A 27683-nucleotide genomic window follows, 5' to 3' on the forward strand; every position below is an offset into this window, starting at 1 on the left:
CCGTACCTATTTACTGCTCGGTGAAATGGGGCTACACATTAAGAGGCTTGCCCATTTGCCTCGCCGCTTTCCGGGACTCGAACCCAGACCTCTTGATTGTGAGTCGTCGATCGTGCTAACCACTACACAACGCGGTGTGTGTTTCACTGTTTGATTTGCTGCAGTCTCTGACGAGACAGCCAGACGTTATCCTACGGAGCGAGCTCAGTGCTCATTATTTCCGATCTTCGGATAGGCCTGAGACCAGGCACACACCACACACCGGGGCAACAAGGTCATAACTCCTTGATTTACATCCCGTACCTACTCACTGCTAGGTGAACAGGGGCTACACGTGAAAGGAGACACACCCAAATATCTCCACCCGGCCGGGGAATCGAACTCTGGTCCTCTGGCTTGTGAAGCCTAACCACTGAGCTACCGTGTGTGTGTGTGTGTGTGTGTGTGTGTGTGTGTGTGTGTCACCACCACCACTACTACTATTAGCATTGTTGCTACTACTATACTACTACTACTACTACTACTACTATATTCCTATCACCACCACCACCACCACTACTACGACTAGTACTACTACTACTTCAACCCCTGATATGGCGGTTGCGTGTGCCATGCCTTGAGAATTAAGTTTGCCGTGGTACAGTGGAACCATGCGCGCTTTGGGGTCCGAGGGGTCTCTAAGCGCACGGGTTCGAATCCTGTCCACGGTCTGAGTGCAGGTTGGGCTTCCTCACTCGGGGCAACGGTTTCCTAGCGGGTGGGCTTTGAGATAGGAGGTACCCTTTAAAGTATCCCCTTAAGCTCATCAATTCTCGTGAAATATATATATATATATATATATATATATATATATATATATATATATATATATATATATATATATATATAAGCTTGTGTATCAAGAATGTGAGCTAAAGCCTAATAATCAACAGCAGATACTGTACAGGCCTATTGATGCAAAACTGACTGACAACCGTAACCACTAAAATTGTCGCTCCAAAAAAGTCCCGTCCTGGGCGGACTTCCCCCCTCCGCCTCCCCTTAGCTCCGCCACTGGCACATGAGTTATGGTTTCACGTCATGGGCGCAGATTGTGTGGCTCACGACCAAGCCTAATAAACCACAGCAGTAGTCCATGACAATATGGTACAAAAATACATCCCATAGTATTAAATTTTAATATTTATCTAAAACACTGATGTACTTTTATGTGGGCAAGGTCTTTACATCTTAAAAAATAACAGCAGTAATAATAATAACGATAATAATAATTGTATAGTAATAATGATAATAATAACAATAATAGTAATAATGATGATGATAATAATAATAATAATAATAATAATAATAATAATAATAATAACAATGATGAAAAAATAATATTAGTATTGATAACAATGACAACGATATCAATTTTCCATTCTGCCCAACAGAGGTGAGGAATATTGCTACACCTCTACACTATGTCACTTCATATAGTAATAAATATTGATAACACTTCTTGCTAGAGTAATACAAGAGTCACACTAGGTAATAATACATAAAGTGTGTGTATGTCAGCATTCCACTGCACTGATTGACTCTCACTTCACTACCTTTCATCACAGTAAACATGAGGTGCCCAGCATGTAATAGTAAGGCAATCCAGGATATAAACAGAAGCACACAAGCAAGTAGAGAATTCTGAGTCCAATGGCATGGTAATCACATAAGGAAGAAAGTTATAATTGCACTCATCACACTAGTATGCCACAAAGTTCTGGACATGGGGATGTAAAACACAAATGGCTCGGCTGGAGGCGACACGTGACTCCAGAGAAGTACTGTGTTTGAAAGTGTTGCTTAATATATGTACCAACAGCTGCAGGGCCAGTGTTTCTGGGCAAACACTCTTGTGGAACACTCTAAAAGACACTCTTCCCTCCCACCTCTCCCACTAAACTACTGGAAATACTGCACAAAGGAACGGTACAACTGCTGCTGTGTCTGCTTTGTCTGTTAGTCCAGGTGGGGGAGGGCAAGACTCATCCCCAACCAAACCCTCCTCATACAAAGCTCCTTTTCTCATTAACATTAAAATGAGTTAAGAAATGAAAACCGTATTTACACCAGGATGATCTATTTCATGATGGCTGTACACTCGCCAGTGCACGATGGGCTGCCTCACTCCACAGGGCCCACACACACATATACGTGCATGCACACACACACACACACACACACACACACACACACACACACACACTGGCTCTAGGCCACAGTAACACGTCAGCCTTTCAGTTCATCAATGCAATGCTGAATAGATCCCATTGCATGCTGTAGTGTTGACTGGCATTGTTTGACACCAGCACCACTTGTTCTGTCAGAAGGCATCTATCAGACATATCCCAGTATATGAAAAATAGTTAATATATCAATCATGTGAATTTATAATGGGCATCAGTTGAACTCCACCCATTTTTATAAAGTGAATCTCTCCATGAAATCAAGCACAAGGTTGCTGCTTTATTAGTGTCAATGATACTCTGAGCTTATCACAACAGGCAATATTTTATTTAACCTAAAATATATCAACAATATTAGTCTCCTCAAATACGTTATCACTATGAAACGCTCCGAGGCAAGTATGGCATTCCCTTCCTCCCCCCACCCAGCCCATCCCTCCCTCCCCAACATCCTGAGCCACAATTAACAGTCAGGCCAAACTTCCCTGTGATTCCAAGAGCTTCCTAGAGCAGTGAGGAGTGGGGCAGCCCTGGCTAACACTAATGACATGTAGTATGACAAAGGATAGTATGAGTATTACATATGCAACTACACAGTAACATGTTATTTCTTCATGAAGAATGAGATAAAGTGTACTCTAAGAAAAAGAAAAGAAAAAAAAGTGTGATTCTCCCACTCGTTTTCCTTGACCTAAGTGAACAATGTATCACAGAGCTGGAACTCTACACCATATGGGATGTTCTATGCTTCTAGAGCCCAAATCAGGCAAACAGTTTTTGGCACAGAATGTTATGTTCAACAAGCATATAATTAGAATCTTTACACAGACCTATACTGGTAATTCTCAATAATAAATAAACAAAAAGTACATTAATTAATAAGGACATGAATTATAACATGCCATTAATACCCTTCTAATACAAAGGAGTGATAGGCCTTAGGATGCATCCTCTTTGGGCTGGACGCTACTTGATACTGAAACGTCACTAGACACTTGTGTTGCACTGGACACAAAATCACTACTCACTACAGACACATCTGTGGACACTGACATGTCTGTGGAGCTTTCTTCTGTTGGGATGGAAGGACTCAGAGTCGTGGAGAACAGTGACGTCTCCACATGGAGCTCAACTGGAGATTCATTGGTCAGTTTTCCCTCTGCGCTGTGTGTCTCGTGGCTGTCTTTAGAGCGCATCAGGGGCCCCAGCTCAGTAACATGCTCCACTTCTGATGCCAACTCAGGGACTGTCTCTAAAGTGGTGGCAACTTCTATGGGCATTTCAGTCCCAGGATATTCCTGCTGCTCAGCCACCAGCTCAGTGTCTACAATCTCTGTCTCTGTAGCAAATTCTTCAGAGGGAATGAATGTTGTGGATGAAGGAATATCATTCTCCTCAGTGATTTCCTCCTCTGGGTCAATTTGAGGAACCTCAGTTGGCATGACAGGCTCCACAGTTGCCTCCTCTGTTGTTTCTAGCTGATTGGTAACACTGACAAATACTTCCTCAGCTTTTGTTTCACTTTCATGAGCCTCAGACTTTGTTGCATTCCAATTGGTTAGTTCCTTAGAGGTATCTTCAAGCTCCACAGCAGTGTGTTCTGAGATGGCACTTTCAACTTTCAGAGTGGCATGCTCTGTAGTGGAATTCTCGGGCTTCAAGGTGGTGGACGGAGCCTCATCCACCTTGCTGCTTACAGTCTCTGCCTCTGGTGCTGGTGGTGCTGCTGTGGTTGTTGTTGTTGATGGTGGTGGTGGTGCTTCTGTTGTGGTTGTTGTTGTTGGTTCTGCTGTTGTTGTCGTGGTAGTTGGTTCTGATGTTGTGGTTGTTGTGGTTGTTGGTTCTGTAGTGGTTGTTGTTGTGGTTGTTGGTGCTTCTGTTGTGGTTGTTGTTGGTGGTGCTTCTGTTGTTGTTGTTGTTGTCGTTGTTGTTGTTGGTTCTGTTGTTGTTGTAGTCGTTGTTGTTGTCGTTGGTGGTTCTGTTGTTGTTGTTGTTGTTGTTGTTGTAGGTTCTGCTGTTGTTGTGGTGGTTGTAGTTGTTTCATTCGGTGAAGCACTCACTGTCTCATTGACCTGAGGTTCAGGAGCGGGGGCTGGGTCATGTTGCTCGTCACCACAAGTTACCGTCTCCATATTTTCACATTTCTGTGTATTAACATCAAATTTGGTTGCCCCTGTGCAGAGGAATTTCAGATCAAGTACATGTTTTTTGGAGAAGCCTGGCAGACAGTAATGGAATAACTGGCAATTGGCTTCAGGATCTGGATAGAACCTCTCTAATTGTTTATTTTTACAGGTGAAGTTTGTCTCGGGTATGGTTTCACTTGTAAGTAGTCCATTGGGAGGAGTGATGGATGGCTCTGTTGGTGAGGGCAACGATGTGTTTGTCAAGTTACTTGTCTTCTCTGGTACAACTGTTGTGGACACATTGATGCTTCCTTCTGGCACAATGAAGTCTGTAACACTCTGGACGGTAGTGGTGGTGGTGGTGGTTGTGACATTATCACTAGGATGAGAGGCAGACTGCTCAAGAACACTCTCTGCCAAAGTTTCTTCAGTTTTTGTCGTAGTTGTGGATGGAGTTGTGCTAGAGCTTGAAGACTGACTCTCTGTGGTGGTAGTGCTAGTAGTGGATGGAGTAACAGTAGTAGTAGTAGTAGTAGTAGTAGGAGTAGTAGTAGAAGTAGAAGTTGTACTAGATGGGGTAGTGGTAGTAGTGGTGGTGGTGGTGTTAGCAGATTCAGAGGCAGTAGGTGAGTTTTGTGCACTATTTACTTCAAGCCTTTCATTTGCATTCTGTTGCTCAAGGTCTGCTAGTGGAGGCTCTGTAGTAGATGTGGCACCAGCTGATGCACTCTCAGCAGCAGGAGGACTGGTGGTTGTAGATGAACTAGTGGTTGTAGATGAACTGGGGGTTGTAGATGAAGAGCTGGGGGTTGTAGATGATGTGCTGGGGGTTGTAGATGATGTGCTAGTGGTTGTTGTTGAAGAACTGGTAGTGGTAGATGAAGTGTCAGGAATTGCAGAGGATGAGTTGGGAGTTGTAGATGAAGTGGTACTGGAGGTTGTAGATGATGTGCTGCTGGGGGTTGTAGATGAAGTGTCAGGGGTTGTAGAAGTAGTACTGGGGGTTGTAGATGAAGTGCTGCTGGAGGTTGTAGTTGAAATATCAGGGGCTGTAGAAGTGGTACTGGGGGTTGTAGAAGAAGTGCTGGAGGCTGTGGTAGTGGTGCTGGGTGTTGTTGAAGTAGTACTAGAAGTTGTAGTAGTAGTACTAGAAGTTGTAGAAGTGGTGCTGGGTGCTGTAGATGTACTAGAGGTGGCAGAGGAGGTACTGGAAGCTGCAGATTCATCACCAGGAGCTGTAGAGGAAGTACTGGCAGCTGCAGAGGAACTATTGGGAGTGGTAGAAGTAGTAGTGGTAGTTGCAGTAGTAATGCTGGGTATTGGAGAGGATGCACTGGCTTCTGTATCAAATCCTGTATTGGCAATTTTTCCTACAGAATTTTGTTTAGGTGGATTGTGTGAAGCAGGAGATGAATTCCCTTTCTTCCCTTTGGACTTGGGGGGAGGCACAATCATGCAGAGCGTAGTGAAGGCAGCAGGGGCATCAGTGACCCCTTCCTCTTCCTTGCTGGACTGACCATCTGACACTTCACTCTCTGGTGAGCCATTTCCATTAGTATCCAGCACAGGAGTAGCCATCATGCCTGGGACAGCCTCTCCATTTGCCTGAATGGATACAAGGTCAGATGGATTAGAACCAACAGCTGCTGTGGAATGTAAGGCTGCTGCCGCTGATGCAAAATTAATGGCGGTGGGTATGACTGTCTTTGTTGTAGTGACAGTAACAGTTACCACTGTGGCTGTTGCTGTGGTTGGCATTCCAGACACAGTTAAAGTGGAGAGAGTGGTAGGGATGGCTGGTGGGGATGAGGTGGAAGTGGTGGAACCAGTTAACTGTGTTTCATCATGTCTTACTCCTTCCATGGCTGTAGCTGTTCTGAGTCGCTGGCCAATGGTGGTGGTGGCTATGGTGGGGAGAGCAAGAGTGCCGGTGAATGTGACACGTGTTTCATCTTCCTCAGGCAACGTCTCCTCATCCTCAAGAGGCTTCTGAGAGGCTGGCATGGCAGTGGAGAAACTTCCTGACACCTGGCTAATAGTATGGTTGACAAACACCACTTGGCCCTCCACGGCAATGTTGTTGAGGTCTCGCTTTCTGCGCAAGACATACTCGTAGCCTTTGGGAGCTTCAGAGTCAGATAAGGTGTTGGTGTGGGTCTTTTTGGGAGGATTGGGATCAAGGTTACCATTCTGGAGGGAGTACATCTCAATGAATGTAGAGTGCTGAGCATTTTCCAAAGACCACTGCTGAAGGGCTGCCAGGTTGACGAGTGCACGGCGCACCTGAGCATCATCCACTTTTGGTGAGTCAACCATGTTGACCAGTGAGGGCAGGGCAGCCCGGCGGAACCTGTGGGACAACAAGAGGGCAGCAGCACGCCTCTTGCGGCCATTCCCAGAGGGTGGTGTGGCAGTGCCCAGGCCAAGGATCTCACTCAGTGTCTCCTTCACACACTCAACCTGTTGAAAAGAAGCCAGTCACCACATGTCTATAAGCAGTCTTTTTAAGAGACCACTATAATATAACAAAATTGTCAATACAAAGCAGAAAAGATGCTAATGAATAGAATTACCATTTCACAAAGATTACTTAGACCTCCAAGAGACAAGAACAAATTTCAGTCTGAGTGTCTTGCAATATACACTTTGCATATACAATATAATGAAAAGAAGAATGCAGATGTAGTACACAGTTTGTTGCCATCAAACCAACACACACCACACACCTTCTTTGCCAGCATACACCTTTTCCGTCTCTGTGAGAAAAGCATGTCCTTCTTGCAGCCATGTCGTGTCTCCACCAGCCGCCCATCTGCAAGCCTCTCACAGGTACTGTAGTGGCGGCAGCCTGAGGTGATGTCTGCCAGAGGGCTGCCCAGTGGTCGACTGGCACACAAGTCTACACTCTCATCTGCAACAGAATAGTGTTGAGTGTATTTCTCCTCCGATGGTAGAGGTCTTATTTATCTCACTGTGACTTGGACAGCACATATGTACAAGCCTCACATCTCAAATCTGTAAAAGGTTAAGTAAGGTCACTGTCATCAATAAACAGAAAAGATAAGAAAGATTGTTACAAGGTTCTTTATGAGAGATTCACTGTCAGTCACTAAAGACAGAAAATTTTCTATGGTAGTCTTACATTGTCCTCTCGTACTACAATGTGTTCCTCTGACAAAGACTCACACAGGTGGTAGCTAGGCAAGAGGTCTATGAGTAACATACTTTGGTGAGTTTCATGTTGTCCTGGCAGCTGTCCACACCACACCAGTCAGTCAAAGTTGGAGGTCAAATGCTTCAGAGGGATAGACTTTAAACTGTACACATTTAGGTCTGCTACTCAAAGGAGCAAGAGAATCAGGGTGTCCTGTCATCATGAGGGTCCAGTCCAAGTTTCACAGGACAAGGGATACAACCACAGAATTACCTGCACTACGACGAACCCGTAAGGTGGAGAGGGAGGGAGAGGAGGGAGAGGAGGGAATGCGGGGGAAGTCAAACTGCTGTTCAGGGAATTTCTGATCAAGAGTGGGTTGTGCACGTTCTACAAAGACTGCAAGAGATAAAGTGTAGAAAGTGAGTTGGCAAACATGAGACTCTGAGTGCCTTTCCGAGCCCTTACTGGAGCTGGAAAGGCATGGTACACATGCATGCATCCCTATTTGGAAAGGGACAGCCAATGAAAGAATATGAATAAATGATGAGATAATGAAAATAAAGAGGATAACAAAATGTAAAATATATAAATGTCACAAAAATCTTGTGAATATTGCTAAGATGAAACTTAAATATAATAAATAATTTCATTGAAGTAAAAAAGACACAGAAAGAATACTATATGTAGATAAATGACAAAACAGTGAAAAAAGGAAAACAATGAAACAATAAGGATGAGAACAAGTAGAAGTGAATGTTAAAATGTCATGAACATACATAGTACCTTAAGTATGTATTGCCAGAATGGAACCTACACCCACTCATGATAAATGATAGCAGTGAAAAAAAAGCATGAACAAAAGTTAACTGATAAAATTACTGAAAAAAATGTAACATTTAATTATGAAAAGAAAAGAGCCATTTGCACTTGATTTATAATGAAAACAGGGAAATCAAATCAGGCAAGGGTAAGATATCAACTGAATAACAAGTGTAATGAATCAAGTGAGAGGTGTGAGAGGTAAAAGCAAGAGTAAATAATCATAAGGTGTTGAGGGTGGTGGACGCCATCACACCTGGCAGGTTTCCTCGCTCGTTGAGATAGTAGAAGGTCGGGGAAGCAGCGCAGTCAATGCCGCTCTCCACCTGACACGTGCGGCTCTTCTGGTCAAACAGTGTCCCAGGGCCACAGGTGAACTTGTTGCTCTTCACACTGAGAAAGTAGGTGGACTTTGTTAGCAGGTACATCAGCAGACACAATGTAATAATTCACTAACTTTGATGCCAAGATATAAGATGGACTTTGATAGCAGGTACATTATAAGGTAATGATTGACTAACTTTGAGGCTCAGAAATAAGACAATGGGTTCAATGTAATGATTCACAAACTATGATGCTGAGAAATGAGGCAGGTACATACAATATAATGATTTGCTAAGAGATAAGCTGTGATCATATTACTTCAGTGTCCTTTAGAAAATGCTGGAAATGTAAATTCAAAGTTCTTATGAATAAATTACAAGTACTCATTCTATTCTCTTCTGTAATTGTGGCCTCTGACACTAACTTAAAAAAAAAAAAATTGCATGATTAATTATACTTTATTTTACTTTACATTGTAGATAAGACAAATGCATAATGGCATCAGAATAAAAACTCATCACTAACCTTTTGTCAGGTTCCACTGAGCAGATATGGAAAACTTTACATCCTGTCTCAACATCAGCATAAAGACCCCCGTGGATTTTGTCAATGCAGGTGAAACTGGTCTCGGGGAACACAAACGGAGGTGATGGTGGTGTGGTAGTGGTGGTGGTGGTGGTGGTAGTGGCCATACTGCTTTTGTGGTCAGGAGTCCGAGCAGAGGTGTCGGTCCGGGCTGTTGCCTCAACCTCGTCAATGACCGTGATGTGGCTGTCAGAGGGGAACTGGGCTGTCAGGACTGTGGGTGGTTCATGCGGGAGGTCACTTGAGGGGAATGGGGTCTGTCTCGGGGTGTCAACGGGGGGTAAGGGAGCCACAGGGGAAGGGGGAATGTCCCTAGGGGCTGTCAAGAGCACTGGCTGGGGATGAACTGGTGTTGCAGCTCCAACCCTCACCCGGTGCCTGAATGTAGCAGTGGCAGGTGGGGGCCGTGCTGGACTGGCTGTCACAGGCCGACGTGCCATAGACACCCTCTGTACAGGTCTTACTCTTTGTCTGCTTTGAGCCTGACGGTCAGCAAAGGTAACAACCCTCCCTCTTCCCCGTCCCTGCTGGCCCACAGCGGTATGGGTCTGCACTGGCTGCTGTGTGACTGTGCGTGACTGGCTACGAGAAGTTTGCCTAGACCTAGAGCGGCCCCTGGAGGATACCCTGCGGCTGGAGGAAGGAGGTAGCTGGTCACTGTTAGATAGTCTGGAGGAAGTGGTTAAGTCAGCAAACAAAGCTTCATGGTCTCTAGGAAAGGTAGTAGGAAGTGTTGGACTTTGAACTGTCGACTGTCGTTTCTGTCTGTGACGCGGCGGTACATCGCTGCTGCGGGGAGTGTCGGGACTAGGTATTCTAGGGACGTCTTGGAAGTTAGCAGGTGTGACTGAGGGTTCGGTGGTGGGGGAGAGCTGCTTGATGATCCTTGCCTGCTGACCTGCATTCTGGGCCTCGGCTGCCAGGCGGAGCAGCGAGGGCCGCAGGTGGGGCGCAGGCAGGACTGACTGATCCACACCCTGATTAAGGGAGATTTGCGCGAGGGGAGTCTGGATGTGGACGCGGGAAGAGGAGGAGACAGAAGTAATGGTCCTGCTGACGGTGAAGGGCGGAGTGGGGAAGGGGTAGGCGGAGGTGGCGGAGGCAGACGTGGAGGTGGAAGCAGTGACCCCTGGACTGTCAGTAACAGGAGGGGAGGAGGTGGTAGTCTGGGTTTGGGTCTGGGACTGGAACTGAGGCTGGGACTTGGGAGAAGGACGGGCCTGGGATTGGGCACGGATCTGGGTTTTGATCTGAGGTTGAGGATTGGACTGAGGTTGGGGCTGGGATTGAGTTTCAGGTGGAGGAGAGGTAGAGGAAGGTTGCTGGGGAGGGGGAGAGGTGGTGGCCTCCTCAGTATCAGTGGGGATTGTGGGAGGGGCGGTGGGTCCCATGAGGGCGACAGTGGGATCCAGAACCTGCACATTAGCGGCGCTGGAGTCTCCCTCCGAGTCTCTGGGGGTGAAGGAGACAAGAGGCTAGGCAGAGAAGTGGGCGGCCACGGGAGCCCCGCAGAGAAGCTACTAAGAGGCAACGAGCTCAAGAATTAGCTTATAAACATCACAGACAGTGCATAGTGACCTGGTGACACGTCTTCTCATTCAGTTAACCAAGTTCGTGAATATATATCAGAATCTGTAAAACCACTGTTTATCTTTATTATTAACTTAAAGTGATTAATGGGCAAAATCACACAAAACTAAGATTTACTGGAATCCTGGTAAAAGTTATGTGTATTCTCACACATCACTGATACAATTGACAGGTATCTAACTCAAATATCTCGATGACACAAGGACGCAAGACCAAACCCACGTTGTCAACAGATCACCAATCAACGTCTCACTAAGTAATCATATACAGGTGACCAGCGGGGAAGGTGTGGCCATGAAGCACAAGACGTACTAAGCAGCTGCAGACAAACAAACAGCGTGGCGAAGGTGGCCACGTGCTGGTTCGCTGTCAGTAGAAGGAAGAACACCGCCACGATACAGAAACAAGCTGGACACAAGAGGATAATTTCAAGGACTCGACTTAAGCAATACATAGCAGCAGTGATCATGTTTGATGCATTATTGATAGTCTCTCGCTGCCTCGCCGTATTCTGAAACACTTCTACGTCGCACTTCCGCACTACGTTCTCTAGTTGAAGTGACACGTAGTTTTAGTGATTTTTCTATGATTCTAGTGACAGATTAAGAACATCTCTAGTTGAAGTGACACGTAGTTTTAGTGACTTTTCTATGATTCTAGTGACAGATTAAGAACATCTCTACACTATTAAAAGGGGAAATACTCGTGAAGACTCGGGTATTAATTTTTGTAGTCTTTAAAAATAGTCTGGGTGAAGGAGCATAGCGTTTCAGAATACGAGTCTATATCGTGGGCGGCAATGCAAGGATCGTGGCGTTGAGGGTCGCGAGACATGCAAGGGAGCGACGGTGTTTCTCTGCAATATGTACAGGTATCTGGCGCTCCTGTGGTGCATGAGTGAGGGGCGCAAGCTATCATCCCCCTCGCTGCCTCACACATAATGCCTACGTATACATCATGTCTCCCAAACAATTTCTCTTTTGTAACATATCTGCACATTATGGAAGTAGATCGGGGGATGGAACCAGTAGAGAGGATATAAGGGAATAGTGCTACACCATAAAAAAGGTAAAAAATACGAGTATGTACAGTTTTCTTCTCTTTCTCTCTCTCTCTTTAGGGTGAAAAGAGGGAGAGAGGCCAAGGGATGGACAGAAAAATGAGCCCTAAAAATCGCGCAACCCTAAATAAAGTAAAGGAACAAACTGCTGCTGCTGACAGATTGACCGATCAGAAAATATATAAAACTGAATAATGAGAGGAAAATTCACTCTTTCATCCATATCATTACTATATTGATAAACTTCCATGGGCGAATCAGGAAAAAAAAAAATCTTTCCAAAGACGTTGATTCAATTCTAATCAAACGCGGACTTACTAATTATTTGTATCGAACACATGCATGATTTGGATTGATCCCTTGGTCAACCTCCAGAGAGAGAGAGAGAGAGAGAGAGAGAGAGAGAGAGAGAGAGAGAGAGAGAATGAGGTTAGTTTAATATATAGGTAATCCCTTGAGTGAACGGCGCCTCACTCACGTTAATTACTAAAGGATGGATTTTTTACTTTCACACACACACACACACACACACACACACACTTACACACTTACACAGAGGCTGGCTGGGTGACCAACAGACGACCGTAGTGAATTACACATACACACATCGCCAACTTTCGATCGCTGCGGCTCCATTAATTAGGACAGTGACAGGAAGTATATTGAAGGCCAAAGGTGTGAATGTACTGCGTTAGAATATCATGGCATGTAGACAAATCTAGAAGAGGTTTAGTTATACAGGCCCACCATGCGAGTGTATACACATCCGTATCATGTATACATAAATGCATGCTTTCTTTATGCGTGATTCAGTTTACTTGCTAACATAGAGAAACATCGCACTATCTAAGGGTACTCCATGGGGTATGTTTGGGGGTATTACACACATAGGAATGTAATATGTGAATGCTGTAATATTAATGGCTTAAATGTAGCGAGGTGTTCCCAGACATTTTGAAACAACACTAACAACAACAGTAATAATAATAACAGCATAACAATAACAGTAATGGTAATAGAATAATAAAAGAGAAATGGATTAATTAAAGTTACACAAAACATGTTATAATTAAAATAAGCTTCTCCCTATCCATTATATATTTCTTTCATTATTCATGTGAAAAAATAAATTATAGTTATTAATTTTTCTTTAAGAACTAATATTTGTTATATTCTTACATTACGTATATGATGATGATGATAGTGGTGGTAGTAAAAATGACAATAGTAGTAGTAGTAGTAGTAGTAGTAGTAGTAGTAGTAGTAGTAGTAGTAGTAGTAGTAGTAGTAGTAGTAGTAGCAACAACAACACCAGCAAAAGTAGTAGCAGTGATAAAGTAGTAATGTTATTGTACGAGAAATAGAAAAAAAAGAAAAGAAAAGAAGAAAAGAGAAAGACAAGACTGAGAAACACGAGAGGGAAAAGAACCAAGATTTAGGCACTGACAAACTACCGGTACGTGACGCGAGCATGAGAGAGAAAATAAATGAATAAAAAAAAAAATGCGAGAAAGAAGAAGAAAAAAAAAAAAGAAAAAAAAAACAGAGACAGAAAAATAAAGACCTAATGCTTTATATTTGGCATACTCACGCAGTGGAGGGGATGATGCCAGGGCCATACAAGTCATTATTTAAGTGGAAGAAGAATTCAGAGCGGCTACAATCCACTTCTTCGGCTCGCTCACACACTCTCGTCTCTTGGTCAAACACAGTGCCGGCCAGACAGCGGAAAGTGTAGTCATTTACTTTACCTGTTAATTAGGAAGAGGTTCAGTTAGTCTCTCTCTCTCTCTCTCTCTCTCTCTCTCTCTCTCTCTCTCTCTCTCTCTCTCTCTCTGGAAACGTATACCGGTAACTTTCACTATAGCCATGCCAGGACTCGCCCATCTCATCTCAGTGTTAATTAAGGTAAGGTGCAGGTAAACAGAGCGGTTGTGGCGGCTTAGACAGGTATGCTATGCTGATCTGACACACACACACACACACACACACACACACACACACACACACACACACACACACACACACACACACACAGGCACTTACCTTTTTCGTCCAAAGTACACACGTGAAACATTTGGCAGCTCGTGTATTGGTCAGCATAGTAACCTCCGATAACCTTCCCGATGCAGGAGAAGTTGGTGGTGAGCATGCCATCGAGACCCTGCAAGGAAAGAGGATGGTTAGGTTACGTTAGGTCACAGTTTAAGAGGATGGTAAAGGGAATGTGTAAATTTGAGTTTGAGAACAAGGAGGAGGAGGAGGAGGAGGCGAACAAAATTAATAAATACAAGAACAAGATGAACAAGAAATGAGTCGGACAAAAGAGAGATAACTTGAATGAAGAGAAAATAAAAGAAACAGAAGAAGAAGAAAGAGGAGGAGGAGAAGGAGGAAGAGGAAGAGGAAGAGGAGGAGGAGAAGGAGTAGGAGTCTTTTTCTCCTTTCTTCTGTTTTTCTTGGAGGAAAAAAATAAGAACAAGAACAAGGAAAGAGGATATGGATAAAAGAACAGGAACTAGAAGAATACGAAGGAGAAGAAGAAGAAGAAGAAGAAGAAGAAGAAGAAAGAGGAAAGAAAAGAAAGGAAAGGAAAAAACCTACTTATGTCTTACCTTCTATCTGTTTAACCTCTCATCCCTATACCTCTCTCTCTCTCTCTCTCTCTCTCTCTCTCTCTCTCTCTCTCTCTCTCTCTCTCTCTCTCTCTCCTTATCACAACACACAACACACACACTCACTCCACTTTCTGACGTTAAATGAAAATAAAGGGCAGAGAGTGGAAGGGTTAAGAACAACTCTCTCCATTCCTTTCCTACCTCACCCTTTCCCTCTCTCCACCTGCTGCCAGCCTCTTAGGACTCACCAGCGCAAACTGTATAGAGGTGGGGGGGCCGAGGCAGGCTAGCAGCGGCAGTAGCACCGTCGCCACCACCCGCTGCAGACTCGTGAAGGACGTCGCCATGGCTGTAAGGAGGGAAGGGAAATATCGTTAGTACCTGCAAGAGAGGAAGTAGGCCAAGAACAAAAAAAAAAAAAAAAAAGGGAAAAAAGGCCAAATGGAGTGATGATAAAAATGGCTAAGGTGTTGTTATATACTGGCACACGAGAGTTGTATTTAGAAATAGTACTTCTGAAACAATATAATTTTCTTTAATGATATTTCTAATAATTAATATGTTGCTTCAGTTAAAATAATGATAACTATATTACAACAACAAGAACAACAAAGGTAATAGTTGCTGCTGCTGCTGCTACTACTACTACTACTACTACTACTACTACTACTACTACTACTACTACTACTACTACTACAACCACCACCACCACCACCACCACCACCACCACCACCACAGCAGCAGCAGCAGTAAAAACGTAAATGCCTCTTTGCTTCATTAACTGCTACATTTCCTGCTTCTTATGCTCTTAATGCCTCCCTATTAGTGCTGCTATTGCTGCTGCTGCTTCTTTTGTTGCTGCCACCATCACAACCATCCACCACCACCACCATTACTATTACTATTACTACTACAACTGAGGACGATAGCAGCAACAATGAAATCAATAATAAAAACAAATTAATGACAACAACAATAGAAGCTAAAACAACAGGAGCCACAACTGCAATACTAATAGGACAAAGCGAGGGACAGAACAAGTTATAATTAGCACCTGTGAATGAAGGCCCAACGCGAGAGAGAAGTTAGTTCATTAGCCTGCTTATCCGTCAACATAACCCACCACTACCACCACCGCCACTACTACCACCACCACCGACAACAATACTATAACATCAACGTGAACAACAATAAGAGCAAGAATAATCATCGTCAATAATAACAACTATTACTACTACTATTATATACTACTACTACTACTACTACTACTACTACAACTATTACTAGTACTATTACTGCTACTACTATTGCTGCTACTACTACCAATACTACTACTACTACTACTACTGCTGCTGCTACTACTACTACTACAACAACTAGGACTGCTACAACAACAACAGCAACTACTACTACTACTACTACTACTACTACTGATACATGCTACTACTACTACTATTATTATTACTACTACTACTACTACTACTATTATTACTATTACTACCTCTACTACTACGACTATCATATCTCTCTATCACCAGGAGGGCACACAAAATCAACAAAACACTTTGGTAACAGTTCCTCAAATTTCCCTAAACAAATATAACCTTTAAAAACTTTCCCTAGAGAAGAGTGTGTCGCTTTGTTACCAGTTTCATTAGAGAGAGAGAGAGAGAGAGAGAGAGAGAGAGAGAGAGAGAGAGAGAGAGAGAGAGAGAGAGAGAGTAGACAGATGCATCATATCACTGTCATAAACAAAATTTTCTTGAGCATTTTTCCCTCTTACTCCTCTTCCTGGCTGGCACTTTGAAGAGGACCAACCAAGAAGCCCCAGTACTCACCAACAGTGTGTGTGTGTGTGTGTGTGTGTGTGTGTATCTTGTCTGCCTCTGCCTACATCAGCATTGCCACGGCGCAGGCTGACGCAACCCTCCCCCCCCACCTAAGGTCCGCGGTAGTGTGATGGTGTCTAATTACTTGTTGATTACTCTGTGATACACTGCAGAGGGAAGGGGAGACTCGCTACTAACACACGAGACGTTGTAGAGAAAAGAAATGAAAGGGAGTGATAGCAAGGGAATCACAGTTTTGAATGGGAATGATACACATGAAATGACACTGTAGAAGCGAAATATATAAAGGAAATCCGTCTAGAAGGGAATGATAGATGTAAAAGCACAGTCTACATGGGAATAGTGTCATTACGAGTACTGCAACAGTTACTGGTGCCCTCTATTGACAAAGTTCCACACTAAACTGTACATTGCACTGCCACCACCTGACGAGTGATTTCCGAACTAAGAGAGAGAGAGAGAGAGAGATACAAAGCCATCTAGCGCACGAATGTCATAACACTCTCTCTCTCTCTCTCTCTCTCTCTCAATCCGTGCCATCTCCCGCCGGGCTATAGCATTAAAAAAGTATTAGGGGTTGCCAGCTTGTGTGTTCTAAGCGCGGCGTTACTTTCACTTCACTAGGAGTTTCTCGCTCTATTTTTTTTTATTTATTTATTTAATTTTCTTTTTCGCGAGAATCTCTTCCGAGTGTACAGTGTGGAGCGTGTCATCCAAGGGCAGCGGTGAGCGTGTCCGGGATGCTGTATTAGTGGTAGCGAGGCACCTCTTGACTTTTTTACTCTGTAGACACAAGGAACAGAGGGCAGAGAGGCGGCAGCGGGTAGCGGCAATACTGGGTTTAGACATGCTACTCACTACACACACACACACGGGAACAGGTTTCATTCACAAATTTGAAGTTGCACACGCATGCTCAGTGCCATATATATGCACACTGTGGCCTAAGTGATCATCTCAGGGTTCAGGTGTGTAGTGAGTGTCTGAGTACTAGCGGGAGAGTGTTTGTACCAGTCGCGCAAAAGAATACATTGAATATATCACCTTGCAATAGTCACACTTGTAATACGAGTTATTGGAATGCATCTTACACATCACCAGACTGTATTCGCACCTCTATCGTTACTGTTATTGTTACTTTTACTGTATTCGAACTTGTATTTAAATTATTATGAGAATACATATAATATAACACTCTACTGTAGTAGCATCTATATACTGAATTTAAAGGGACACTTATTTTAATCATTCTCTACTCTAATTACACAAAATAACAGCCCCTGTATGTGTGTGTATGTCTGTATCACAACCTTACGAACAGTGTTATGTCTTTTTTATGGGAGCAAGAGAACTTTTGTCGTTCCAAAGTCCCGTTTGGCCAGAGTACAGTGCATGTCTCAGTAATATCTCCCGTAAAGTCACTATTACACACCTCTGTGCATTCAAAGGTTACATTTTTGCAATATTATCCACGAATGTTTTCCTGAATACTTTTTTTTCTGTTTGTATTCAAATATATAACATTTCCTTGTATTAGTGTTCACTCATCACCACTGAAGACGATTATCCAACTGTCTGCGGTCACTGGTTGATAATCACAATAAATAATAATAAAAAAAACTATGGTGAACGAGTAACTAGAGACATTTCCAAACCCTCACAAGAAAAAAAAAATCTTAAGCTTCACTGACTATTGATACCCAGAATATAATTACCCTGATGCCACGTCACTTACGGACTTAATAAGAATAGACGTATTTGAAGCGACATTCCAACACTGAAAGCTTATATTTCCTCTATACGTGGCGAGGCTCTAATGAGTCTGGAGGTCACTATACTCGGACATGACTCACTATCTGCCCTCAAGCGTTCCTCCTCCTCTCGGCCTTCAACGTACTAACTCCACCAGAGACCAGAACAAACACTTTTTACACAACCTACTCTTAGTCGTGCAGGAAAAAAGACTTAAACTTTTCAGGAACCCGTACAAACTTTTGATCCTCATAGACGGTGAATCCAGTCGGTAATATAAAGAGAACATATATATATCCCTAGTGGTGTGGAAAAAATACTGTAATACGGAAGATTAACAACAGCAAAGGGGAATCTAAAGCAAATGAGTGACAGATGTTACTCGTATATGCACTCTGGCTAAGGGCAAAAAAAAAAAAAAAATGAAAAAAAGTCCATCAGTCGCCCAAGAGTAAAGTTACAAGGATTATCTAAAATTATGAGAAGAGTTTGGTAGAACAGACATGTAAAGAGGTAAGATAGATAGATAGATAGATAGATAGATAGACAACATATTAACCTAAGAGAAGTAAACATTTATAGCTAAAAAACATATATAACACTAGACAGAATAGACGGTAGTGTTTTAGCATCACCATTACGAGTACAGACTAACACAACACCACACCTCTTGATCAACCAGTGTCCATGTGGCGCTACGAATGACAAACGCCCTACTTCGGGAACCTTAAGGCGATAAATACATAGAAATGGAGACGAGAGTAGATAAAAATGTGTTTTTAAAGTTATCTCAGACTCTGGTGATACATGCAGCTTGAAATGAATTCTGACAAAGCCCCGCCAATCTGAATGCATCCATGGAAAAGCCGAGCAAAAAAAAAAAAAAAAAAAAAAAGAACAATAGAATATGCAATGCCCTTATATATAAAACAATATGTGTGTGTGTGTGTGTGTGTGTGTGTGTGTGTGTGTGTGTGTGTGTGTGGAGACAGCGAATATTCAGTAATGTTATGAAAGAAGGTTTGTGTGCATGTATGTATGTCTGCATGTGTGTATGTATGTATGTATGAAGGTAGGTAAGTTTTTTTTTCAGTACGAAATATGAGGTGACAAGCAAACAAAGCCCAAGGTAAGTTAGCACATTCTCCTCTAATAAGTGTGTTTACTTTAAGACCTAATTAGGGTGGAATTAGGCAAGAATTCTCACACACACACACACACACGCCCGGTAGCTCAGTTGTTAGAGCGCTGGCTTCACAAGCCAGAGGACCGGGGTTCGATTCCCCGGCCGGGTGGAGATATTTGGGTGTGTCTCCTTTCACGTGTAGCCCCTGTTCACCTAGCAGTGAATAGATACGGGATGTAAATCGAGGAGTTGTGACCTTGTTGTCCCGGTGAGTGGTGTGTGCCTGGTCTCAGGCCTATCCGAAGATCGGAAATAATGAGCTCTGAGCTCGTTCCGTAGGGTAACGTCTGGCTGTCTCGTCAGAGACTGCAGCAGATCAAACAGTGAAACACACACACACACACACACACACACTGTATCCCCTTCCTGAGAGGCTCGTTCAAATGTCACATGCTACAAAGACACCAGACACCGAACACTCCCTTAAACCCAAAAAAACTCAAATTGGGACATGTTCGGAGTGGGCATCAGAAAAAAAAAAAACATCGAAATGGATGCATGTGCGGAATGAAAACTAGTAAAAAAAAGCACAAAAAAGATTAAAAAAAACATTACATTCCTATTTTTTCCGTCCGTGGTGCGAGATATCAGTAATACAAGGCGAGACAAGGCACTAAGAGTATCCAGGGATTCAGGGAGGAGCAATCTAGGGCTAGGGAGGTACGTTAATAGACCAAACGTGCGGGTAATTGTTGAAATACCTGCGGTTAATGGTTAGTAGTGGAGGGTAGGAGGGTGAAGGAGAGGGGGGATAAAGGAGAGGGGGTCAAGGTCGGCATTACTGTAGCCATGACAACGCAGGGAGGGGAGGAGGGGGAAGGGGGAAGGAAGGGAGAAGGAGAGAAAGAAAGGAATGAGACTTGATAACTTGCTTTTGTGTGTGTGTGTGTGTGTGTGTGTGTGTGTGTGTGTGTGTGTGTGTGTGTGTGTGTGTTGCAGATGGCTGGACATTTAACGACTACTATTTCTACTACTACTATTGCTACTACTACTACTACTACTACTACTACTACTACTACTATTTCTACTACTACTACTACTACTATTAATACTAGCATTACCATAGAAGCAAGAACAAAAAGAAGAAAAATTACCGTAATTAAAATACACTCACTGAAAAAACCACCACACTTACTACTACTACTACTACTACTACTACTATATATACCACTACTACTACTACTATTACAGGAGAGGAGGCGGGCTGCACGCTTCCAGACTTCAAGTAACGGGCCGGCCAGGTTCAGTCCTCTCACGGGAACCTTGAACACACCTCGCAGGGAAAAAAGATTCTTGCTCCTCCGGCCACTCAGACAGTCGAGAGAGAGAGAGAGAGAGAGAGAGAGAGAGAGAGAGAGAGAATTAAGAATCGTGCTGTCTTCTCTTGTTTTCCTTTCTTCTCATCTGTTCCTCTTCTCTATCTTTGTCTCTGTCTCTCTCTCTCTCTCTGTGTGTGTGTGTTAGCGAGGTTGTCTGTATTTGTATTTGTCTGTCTTCCTGTGTCTGTCTGTACGTACGTCCGCCTGTCTCTCTCCCTACCAGTTTGTCTGCTCGCGTGCCTGCTGTGTCCGTCTGCCTTCCTCCCTTCTTACCTGTCCCACACCGCCTCACCTACCCACCTACTTGCCAGTTTACCTACCATAACCTAACCTAACCTACGTGAATATTTATAAACTCCTTGGCCTCTCTCCTTGTTTGCATGCTTCCTGTCTAATCATCACTTGTGCTTCCCTTTCTCTGTCTTATCTGTCTATAGTAACTTGTAATCATGTTGAAGTATTTGCTTAAGTTCTTTCCTCACGGCCTCCTCTGTGCCTGCGTCTTTACCTACTTTGAGGTCTCATTAATCTTATTGACCTATTTGTTTGGACGCGTGCTTCTCTACACTGCAACTCGTCCTCCAAGCAACACCTACCTTTGCATGCCTCGCACAGGTAACTCTCTTGACTTACGAGGGAGGGACCAGCCCGCCTTGCGTGACCAGTGCACCAGGTGACCCAAAATAGCCAACACTCACCGTTTCTCCACGCCAGCGCCGTCCCGTGAGGACTCTCTCTCGCCCTGGTGCGGGCGTATCCTCAGCACGGAGGGAAGGCGGTCAGCAGCAGCTTCTGTCACGTGGAAAAAGGATAAACACTTGTAGTCTTCCTTCAATCACAGGACGCAGGTGTTACTCGCGCGTCACAGCCAATAGTGCTCTCAAAGTTCTGCGTGATCGCTCTAACACTTTCGCGGTAACATGTTAGCACTTTCAGATTTTATAAGGCACTGAGACGCCATAACACGCCGCCCGGAACTATTCTCCAGCACGAGGGAGGCAGTGGCTGCACCTCCTCTGAGTTCCTTCGGACAGAGAAGCACCTGACTCGCTGCGTGTCCTCCTTCGCCTCGTCTGATCGCACGATGCACAGACCGACCCAACACAGCACCTCCACAGACCTCCTATCGCGACAACACACTACCTCACTCTGTCCTTCCACCTGACATTTGGTCTCCCCGCTCCTCACCTTGTCTAGCCCCCACCCCAACCACCACCACCACCACCCACCACCGCCACATCCCTCTCCGCCTCCTGGCCGCCACACACCACCTCGTCCCTCTGCCTCCCTCCCTCTCATGGCCTCCCACAACACTTGCCTTAGAGCTGTATTAGTTGACGTACTGTACTGCTTGTGTCTTCCCTGCTCTCCTGCCTTCTGTTACTGTTCCCTTGCCTTCTTAACGCCTCCGCTTCCTTCACGGCACCCTTCCCACTCCCTCCTGATCCCATATACCCCATGCCACGCTCCCATTCAAGTCCCCATCACCGTTACCAACACCAGTTAAATCCGCCACCCTATGGTGTCTTCTGTCCCTCTCACTTCCCCCCTCCCCTCCTCTCTCACCCAATCACCCCCAGGGCCACCTCCTCCTCCTCCTCCCCACGGGTATATGTAAAGGCGAACAAGTGACCCACCACCCTCCCCTCCTCCTCCCCCTTTCGAAATTTACCCTCCGCACTGAGAGAGAGAGAGAGAGAGAGAGAGAGAGAGAGAGAGAGAGAGAGAATCACACAGCCATAGTTTCCGGATAGTGTACCTTAATGGTGCTGTAAAGGCCGCGCGTCTTCACACACGCACGCACACGCACGCACACACACACACACACACACACACACACACACACACACACACACACACACAGAGAGAGAGAGAGAGAGAGAGAGAGAGAGAGAGAGAGAGAGACTAATAGCTTTTCCCAGTCGACAGGTAGTAATAGAATAATCTGCAGTGGAGGAGAATAAAAAATGAAGATGTTGATTTCAATTAGTTTTAGCTTCGGACGAGGACTGAGAAGGGGAGAGAAGAAGGGAAGGGAGGGAAGGCAGGAAGGGAGGAAAGGATGCTGGAAAAGAAAGGACAATAGGTCGAGATAAGAGAGAAGATAAAGAGGATATAAAGAATGGCGATTGCTGGGAAAGAAAGGATTATAGATCGTGATGAGAGAGAGATATAAAGAAGATAAGGACATTGTTAGGAGCTCAGGGGAAATAAACAATAGAGTGTTGAGGGAGGGAAAAAATAACGAAGGGCGCTATTTGATGGTGAAGAAAAAAAAAAAAACAATGTCATAAAAATAAAACAAAAATAGAGAACATCGTGAGTGAGGAGAGAAGGAAGGGAAATATAGGAAGATCATTGAGAGAGAGAGAGAGAGAGAGAGAGAGAGAGAGAGAGAGAGGAGGTACTGGAGGTCTCATGAAGGGCTGGTTTCTTGAAGGTCGAGAGGCAAGCCTGGCGCCGATCACATGCAATTAATTACCACAAAACACAGCCACATGACGCCCCTCCCTGCCTCTCTCCCTGCCTCTCTCCCTGTCTCCCTATACTCCCTGGCTTGCCATGAACGCCACGCCTCTTGCTGCCCCCTTTCTCCCCCTGTTATGAACACTCCCACCCTCCATCCACACCCCTTGTCTCTTCCCTTTCCCACCTCCCTTGCCATGAACACTATCTCTCTCTCTCCCTTCCTTTGTCATGAACGCTCCCTCTCTCTCTCTCTCTCTCTCTCTCTCTCTCTCTCTCTCTCTCTCTCTCCACCCCCTTCATCTCTTGCCTCTAATTCTTACTCTTAATGTCTTACCTTCGTCTGAACACCCCACTCTCCCTCCCTCCCACTAGCCACCCCTGCCCTTCTCCCCTCTCCAAGTATCTCCCCTTCCTGCCACCTGCCTCCTACACTCCCCTTTCCTTCCCTGCCTCCACTCACGTACCTCGCCCGCCCCCTGATGTGACCTTGAGGTGGATTGGATAAAAAGCCGCGGTTTTGATGGTCAGAATGAGTGTAAACATGAAAACGCGCACATAAATAACGTACACACGGACACACACACACACACACATGCAGACACACTCATACGTACACACTCATGCAGACAAACACACGCATGCATACACGTCCACACCCGCCCCAGCTGCAGGAGGAGGAGGAGGAGGAGGAGGAGGAGGAGGAGGAGGAGGAGGAGGAGGAGGAGGAGGAGTAGGAGAAGGGGAAGACAGGGATGTGAAGGGGAAAAGCCCGAATCGTCGACGTAAATAAATATATATCGGGGCATCTTGGGGAGTTGGGGAGTTTTGAGGGAGTGAGGGTATGTCTTGTTCGCCCCATCCCCGCTTCTTCTCCCCACCACTCCCTCTTTCTCCCCACTCCACCCTCTTCCTCTCCATCTCTTCTTGTATCTCACGGCTCATGGAGGTATTAATCTCTCTCCTCTCTCTCTCTCTCTCTCTCTCTCTCTCTCTCTCTCTCTCTCTCTCTATCTCTCTCTTTCTCCGTCTGTCTCAGTGTCTCCATTTGTTCTTCCTGTTGTCCTTTTCTCCTTCTTTCTCTACCTCCTCATGTTCATTACTCCCTCTCTCTCTCTCTCTCTCTCTCTCTCTCTCTCTCTCTCTCTCTCTCTCTCCAACACTGCTAATTAAGGTAATGCAAATTGAAGTTTGTGTGATTTCCCTCAACAAACATTAATTTCCCACAAGTAGACCTATGGGATCTCTCTCTCTCTCTCTCTCTCTCTCTCTCTCTCTCTCTCTCTTTGAGCCTTGTATTATTCTATGTTTACTCTTGACAAACAACACTGAGGCGAGAGTGCGTGTGTATGTATGCATGTGTGTGTGTGTGTGTGTGTTGTGTGTGTGTGTGTGTGTGTGTGTGTGTGTGTGTGTGTGTGTGTGTGTGTGTGTGTGTGTGTGTAGTGTGTGAGTGTATGTGTATCTTCCTTTGTATGTATGTGTGTATCCTTAAATGTTTCAAGGAAGAGAATACGTAAGAGGAGGAGGAGGAGGAGGAGGAGGAGGAGGAGGAGGAGGAGGAGGAGGAGTATTACAGGCAAAGTGGAGAGAAGTGAGGGTCAGGGAGGAAGGTTGAGGTAGGTGGAAGAGGAGGAGGAGGAGGAGGAGGAGGAGGAGGAGGAGGAGGAGGAGGAGGAGGAGGAGGAGGAGGAGGAGGAGGAGGAGGAGGAGGAGGAGGAGGAGGAGGAGGAGGAGAAGAAAGAGGAGTGCTCATGGCAATAGAGGAAGAGAGGAGTGTGTGGAAGGGGATAGGACGAGGATTAGGATGGAGGGAAGAAGATTGAAGAAAGGAAGAAAGGAAAAAGGAAAAGAGGAAAGGAAGGAAGAGGAAGAAGTAGGAAAGGAAATAGAAGAAAGAGGAAGAAAGGAAGAAGGGAGGAGAACGAAAATGGAAACGCTTTAGCAAGTTGGAAAAATAATATTACTAATTCTGTCAGGCTAGATTAGGTTAGGTTAGGTTAGATAAGGCTAAATGTTTGATTAGTTTAGGTTATGTTAGGCCTAATTGGGTTAGGCCATAGTTTTTCAGGAAAGGTTAAATAAGGTCAAGTCAAGTTTGGATAAGTTATGTTCCTTCCTTTCTCTTCCTCATTCCTACTTTTCTTTCTCCATTCTTTATCTTCTCTTGCTTTATACACACACCTCCCATTCATTAACTTGTTTCACTTCCTTCTTTCCAATGACATACACACAAACGGACATTGTTTCCTTTCCTAGCCTAACTTAACCTTCCTTCCCTCAAGACCTTCCTTTCTTTCCTCCCTGACATACATTATCTCCCTTCCTCCCTCCCTTTCTCTCACTCTTCCTGTCTCTCTCCATTTCACTCACAATTTTTCATCCTCCCACTTCCGTTATCCTTCCTCCTTATTTAACTACCTCTCTCTCTCTCTCTCTCTCTCTCTCTCTCTCTCTCTGTCCTCAGCCTTGATTTTATTCCCTAATTCATTCTTCCTTCCTCCTTTAGCACTTATTCTATTCCTCGATCCTTCCTCCTCCTCCTCCTCCTCCTCCTCCTCCTCCTCCTCCTCCTCCTCCTCCTCCTCTCCCTCCTACTACTGCTCCCCTTTGTATTCCTCCTCCTTCTCCGTCTCCTCCTCTTCCTCCTCCTCGTGCTTCTCCTCACACATACAAAGACACACACACACACACACACACACACACACACACACACACACATCTGTCCTCATTCCATCTCCCTATCTACCCCCACCCCACTCCCCCAGCCCAGCGCAGTCCCACCTTGCATGCCCAACACATAATCATACATACGCACAATCATGCAATCCTAAGCCACGCCTTGCCATAACATTTAAACTTACTTCCTGATCTAGCCTCTTCTTCCCCTTCCTACTCGTACTCCTCTTCCTCCTATCTTTTTTTTATCTTCCTCTAATTTCTGTTTTGATTCTTCCTCCTCCTACGCTTCCTATTTTTTTCACGTTTTTGTTCTTGTTCCTGCTTCTCTTCTTCCTCCTACTTCTTGTCTCCCTTCTCTTCCTCCTCCTATTCTTCTTCTTCTTCTTCTTCGTCTTCTTAACCTTTAATGAACGCCATAATTATCATTCTTTTACTTCCTCCGAGGGCTGTAAGAGCAAAGGTCCCCACCAATCACATTTCCGGGTTCCCTAACCTTGCCGCTCACCTGACCATTAAAAACCTCTTCTCTCATTCCCTCTCTTTTTGTCACGCTCCGTTAAACACACTCGTCTCAACCATAACACGACGGATAAAAATGGACTTCGCTTCTCACCTTTGAAAAAAAAAAAAAACCTTAAAACATACACGAAGCAAAAAAAAAAAAAAAAAAAAAATATTGGAAATTAATTTGAGAAAAGTGGGAAAATCCTAACCAATCATTCTTATCCGAAATCATGACGTCACGATCAATCCAGCCAATCATGTTACCCTGAATCGATGACGCCATGTGGTAGTGACGTCACGAGGAGGCAATGACGAAACAAGACAACAAAAAACGTGCCACGCCTCGCCTACCCTTCCCTGACTGGCACGAGGCGGGACTGCAAGGGAGTGAGCAAGCAAGCCAAGGACAGAAGTAGGAAAGGAGGGAGGAGAGGCTGGCGGGGTGACACAGACAAGGGACAGAACCTTTTTTTACGAACAGGGAGGACTCGTGGTTTCTTGGAGCGGCGCCATGGAGGGGGGTGAAGGATGAAGAATACCGGATGAAGAGTTGTGTAAGGGAACCGAGTACAGGATGAACTAGTATCCTTAGGGAATGGAATGTAAGGAGTATAAGGATGTCTGTGTGGTGACTCAATGCAGGATAAGAAGGAAAAAGGATTGAGGAAGAGGTGTAGGATACGTGTGTGGGATATGCAAGGTACTAGGATATCGAAGGACGTCTGTGTAAAAATATTCCATTCAAGATAAGTTACAAAAAACGTGTTAAGAATGAGTGTAGGATATAATACGATTCCTTAACTGTAAGACGTGTTTAGAATAGGGCGTAGGATGTTGAAGGACGTCTGTGCAATGATGCAGAAGTAGTCCATGCAGAATAAGATAAAAAAAAAACGTGATAAGAATAGGTGTAGGATATAATATGATTCCTTAACTGCTTGGAATAGGGTATAGGATATTGAAGGACGTGTGTGTAATGGTGCAGAGATATTCCACGTAGGAAAAGATGCAAAAACGTGTCAAGAATTATGTAGCATGTAAAACAATTCCTTGACTGTGGGACGTGTTTGGAATAGGGCGTAGGATGTTGAAGGACGTCTGCGTAATGATGCAGAAATATTCACAAGAGGATAATGTGAGGTGGAAAATGCAAGAAGCCTTAATGTATGTAAGATTGCATAAGATTCCCTGACTGTGGGGTTACACGTAAGGAATGGAATGTAGGATATTGAAGGACGTTCGTGTAAAGGCGCAGAAATATTCACTGCAGGATAATGTGAGATGGAAAACAATAAAAAAAAGAAGGTTAAAGAAATAAGCGAAGGATTCTGAGCTACAAGAAGATTACGTAGAAGGAACGAAATATAAGTGTGGGATTATACGTTAGGAATGGAATGCAGGATATCGAAGGACGTCCGTG

The 27683-nt window shown here is 44.5% G+C and overlaps 1 protein-coding gene across 6 annotated transcripts in view; it reads right to left on the bottom strand.

The window, feature by feature from the left end:
* Positions 1–1162: 1162 nt before the first annotated feature.
* Positions 1163–27683, bottom strand: part of LOC123506538 (flocculation protein FLO11-like) — a 154732-nt gene continuing 128211 nt past the window's right edge. For 2 of the 6 annotated variants that reach the window (XM_045258703.1, XM_045258704.1), the window contains exons 2-10: positions 21310–21403; positions 14753–14853; positions 13933–14050; positions 13478–13637; positions 9177–10688; positions 8584–8720; positions 7779–7904; positions 7078–7262; positions 1163–6811 (exon numbers count right to left, since the gene is read on the bottom strand). In XM_045258703.1, coding sequence (XP_045114638.1) covers positions 3164–6811; positions 7078–7262; positions 7779–7904; positions 8584–8720; positions 9177–10688; positions 13478–13637; positions 13933–14050; positions 14753–14851 — 5985 coding nt within the window. In that variant the 5' untranslated portion in view covers positions 14852–14853; positions 21310–21403 and the 3' untranslated portion in view covers positions 1163–3163. Of the gene's footprint in view, positions 6812–7077; positions 7263–7778; positions 7905–8583; positions 8721–9176; positions 10689–13477; positions 13638–13932; positions 14051–14752; positions 14854–21309; positions 21777–27683 lie in introns of those variants that run through there. The other 4 variants (XM_045258706.1, XM_045258708.1, XM_045258707.1 and 1 more) reach the window with 3 other exon arrangements.

This window comes from Portunus trituberculatus, chromosome 20 (genome assembly GCF_017591435.1).
Source record: "Portunus trituberculatus isolate SZX2019 chromosome 20, ASM1759143v1, whole genome shotgun sequence".
Lineage (NCBI taxonomy): Eukaryota > Metazoa > Arthropoda > Malacostraca > Decapoda > Portunidae > Portunus > Portunus trituberculatus.